General features: G+C 48.2%; 1 protein-coding gene across 1 annotated transcript in view; it reads right to left on the reverse strand.

The window, feature by feature from the left end:
• dpy19l3 (dpy-19 like C-mannosyltransferase 3) overlaps positions 1 to 2,500 on the reverse strand; it is a gene marked incomplete at its 3' end in the record, with an annotated part of 26,825 nt that overhangs the window by 21,584 nt on the left and 2,741 nt on the right. Inside the window, exon 4 of the mRNA XM_080528119.1 lies at positions 60 to 150. Coding sequence (XP_080384245.1) covers positions 60 to 150 — 91 coding nt within the window. The remainder of the gene's footprint in view (positions 1 to 59; positions 151 to 2,500) is intronic.

Genomic DNA, 2,500 nt, shown 5'->3' on the forward strand with positions numbered 1-2,500 from the left:
TAAAAGGTTATAATTCTCTATGGACTGGGATATATCGGTGCAGGGCTTAATGGCCATACCTTGCTGTATAGACGGAGCTTTCAACATCTGTTTGTAGTACGAGTAGTACAGTCCACATTCTGTCCGAAAGGAAATTTCACGCTCCACTTCCTGAAGTAAAAAGCAGAGGGGGGAAAATGAAACAAAAACATGTGAAGACACTTTTTGTATCGAGATGAAAAAAACTATTATATGTCAACTCAACAGAACCATCAAGAATGAATGCATGAATGGCCCTGCGGTGGCGCAGCGGTCTAAGCATCAGTCTCTGGTGCAAGCTGCCCACCGGGGACTGGGATCGAATCCCGGTCTCGCCAGACCCGGATATGGCCGGGGCCCACAGGGAGCGGCATATTGAGCGGCCGCTCCCAAGGGGGGTATAGGACTATTTCCGGACAAGGATCTGTCGCGCAACACCGCCCCCGGGGTGCCGGAATAACGGTGTTGGGCTCGAGGAGCATGTGGCTGCCGGCCACGGGGTCGTGCGGCGGATCCTACGCAATAGGCAGGGGATAATTGGATACTAGGTTGGGTGCAATTGGATACTAAATTGGGTGAAAAAGGGATAAAATCAGAAAAACAAATTTTAAAAAAAGAATGAATGCATGCACAGCGGTTAATACTCGCTCGGCCATAAACGTCCTTAGGCGACAGGTGCATAATAAATGTGAGTGGTTGAGAATGGTACGTTGGAAAAAACGTGACGTCCTGCTGGATACATGACTACTGTGGTGTACCAGAAATATTATATGAGGCCCGAGAGTGGAAGCACATGATGGGAGTCTAGAGCAAGGATTGAGCCGTTTTTCATATACATTCAAACAACAACACATGAATTACAATGTAAAGGAATAAATATAGCCTGCCATTATTATATAGGATTACACATAAAATGTTAAATAAGAAAATATATTCAGGAAGGTCAATTACTATTGCAAGGACCTACTGCATGTAGTATCACATGTAGTATCACACCCATATCACATAATGAGTAGCAATATCCCCCATACAGTAACAACAGGATGGCGGCTCAGACTGTATGTATGCTGATGATGACGTCATCACGGTCACGGCTTACCTGCAGGTGAGAGAACCACAGCAGGTTCTCGTGTATAGAGTACACACACCAGGCATGAGCCAGCCCAGTGACCACAGCCACCACCCACCCTGCTGCTATGACAACAGCCTGCCACCACAGATGAGGAGTCAGACCAGACTCTCGGGAGCCCCCCTCCTCCCTTCCGTTCATCCCCGATACCCCTTTCATTCCACAACCGTCGTTCTGAGAGACAGCCCAGTAAGTCTCCGGCTTGCTCTTGCCTCTCTTGCGTACGTCCATGTCTGTCTGGAGGCTGGTTGGGCTCCTGCACCTCTTGGACCACTGTCTCGCACCCAGCACTCACCTACTGAGGCAGGGAGAGTCCCCAGCTTGAGTGAGTGGAGATAAGGCACTAGCCATGTGGGCAGAGAGCCCGCATCCCATAGTCCAGTGTTCAGCGTTTGAACAAAACCCAACAGCCCCTCTCCCTGTGTTGCCCTAGATTTCCAGAATCGCTCTCCTCTCCCACCCAGTCTCTGCCACACGACCCACTGAAGGAAATAAAATAGGCAATCTCGTTACTTTTACAAGCCCGTATTATTTTTTTTACTATAGAGCAACAACGAAGTGAGAAGGACCAGCTTGGTCTACGGTCTGGAAGACAACTAAAAACCGCCCAGAGGAGAGAAAGGCTAGTCAACTCTGCAATTGGGGACTTCTCTGCACGCCTATTAAAACACAGGGAGAGAGAGAAAAAAACAAGTTGGAGGGAGAAAAAAAAGGAAAAGAAAACGCTTGGAACATCATTTGGAAAATGTTCGAGAGCGCTTGTCAGAGCGATTATAGTGCTAAAAGTGGATTGGGTGACGGTGGGTCTGAAATAAACTCCAGTAGGTGCTATAACTGTCATGGACATAGCATCACACGTGATGAGTTTAGGAGGGTCCGGATGCAGCTGTCTCCTTCTCTGAGCGAATACGTCCCGTAGGAGATACCTGAAAAGATATAGGCCTACAGTTGATGCCGTTCGGACGTTCGCTAACCCTAGCCTGACATTAGGGCAACGCTGAGGTAACATCCGTCGCATGACATGTGTGGACCGTGCTTGACAAAACATATGGGATCATTAAAGTCGGCCTCTCTTTAGAAAGGACAGATCCTCGTAAACAATGCAGACTTGGGACAGTGTCCTCCCGTGCAAGTACTCTGGAGTCACATTAGATTACCTCAGACGACGGGTCACCGCTGACTCAGAGCAGCAGCTCAAAGGGAAGGGAAATGAATTTCCAGCATGTTTTACTGCACTTTGTCCAACAACATTGGTGCAGCCATAGACATTGATGCTGCCATAGACATTGGTGCAGCCATAGACATTGATGCTGCCATAGACATTGGTGCTGCCATAGACATTAATGCTGCCAT

Source organism: Nansenia antarctica (genome assembly GCF_963989245.1).
Source record: "Nansenia antarctica genome assembly, chromosome: 4".
NCBI classification, from domain to species: domain Eukaryota; kingdom Metazoa; phylum Chordata; class Actinopteri; order Argentiniformes; family Microstomatidae; genus Nansenia; species Nansenia antarctica.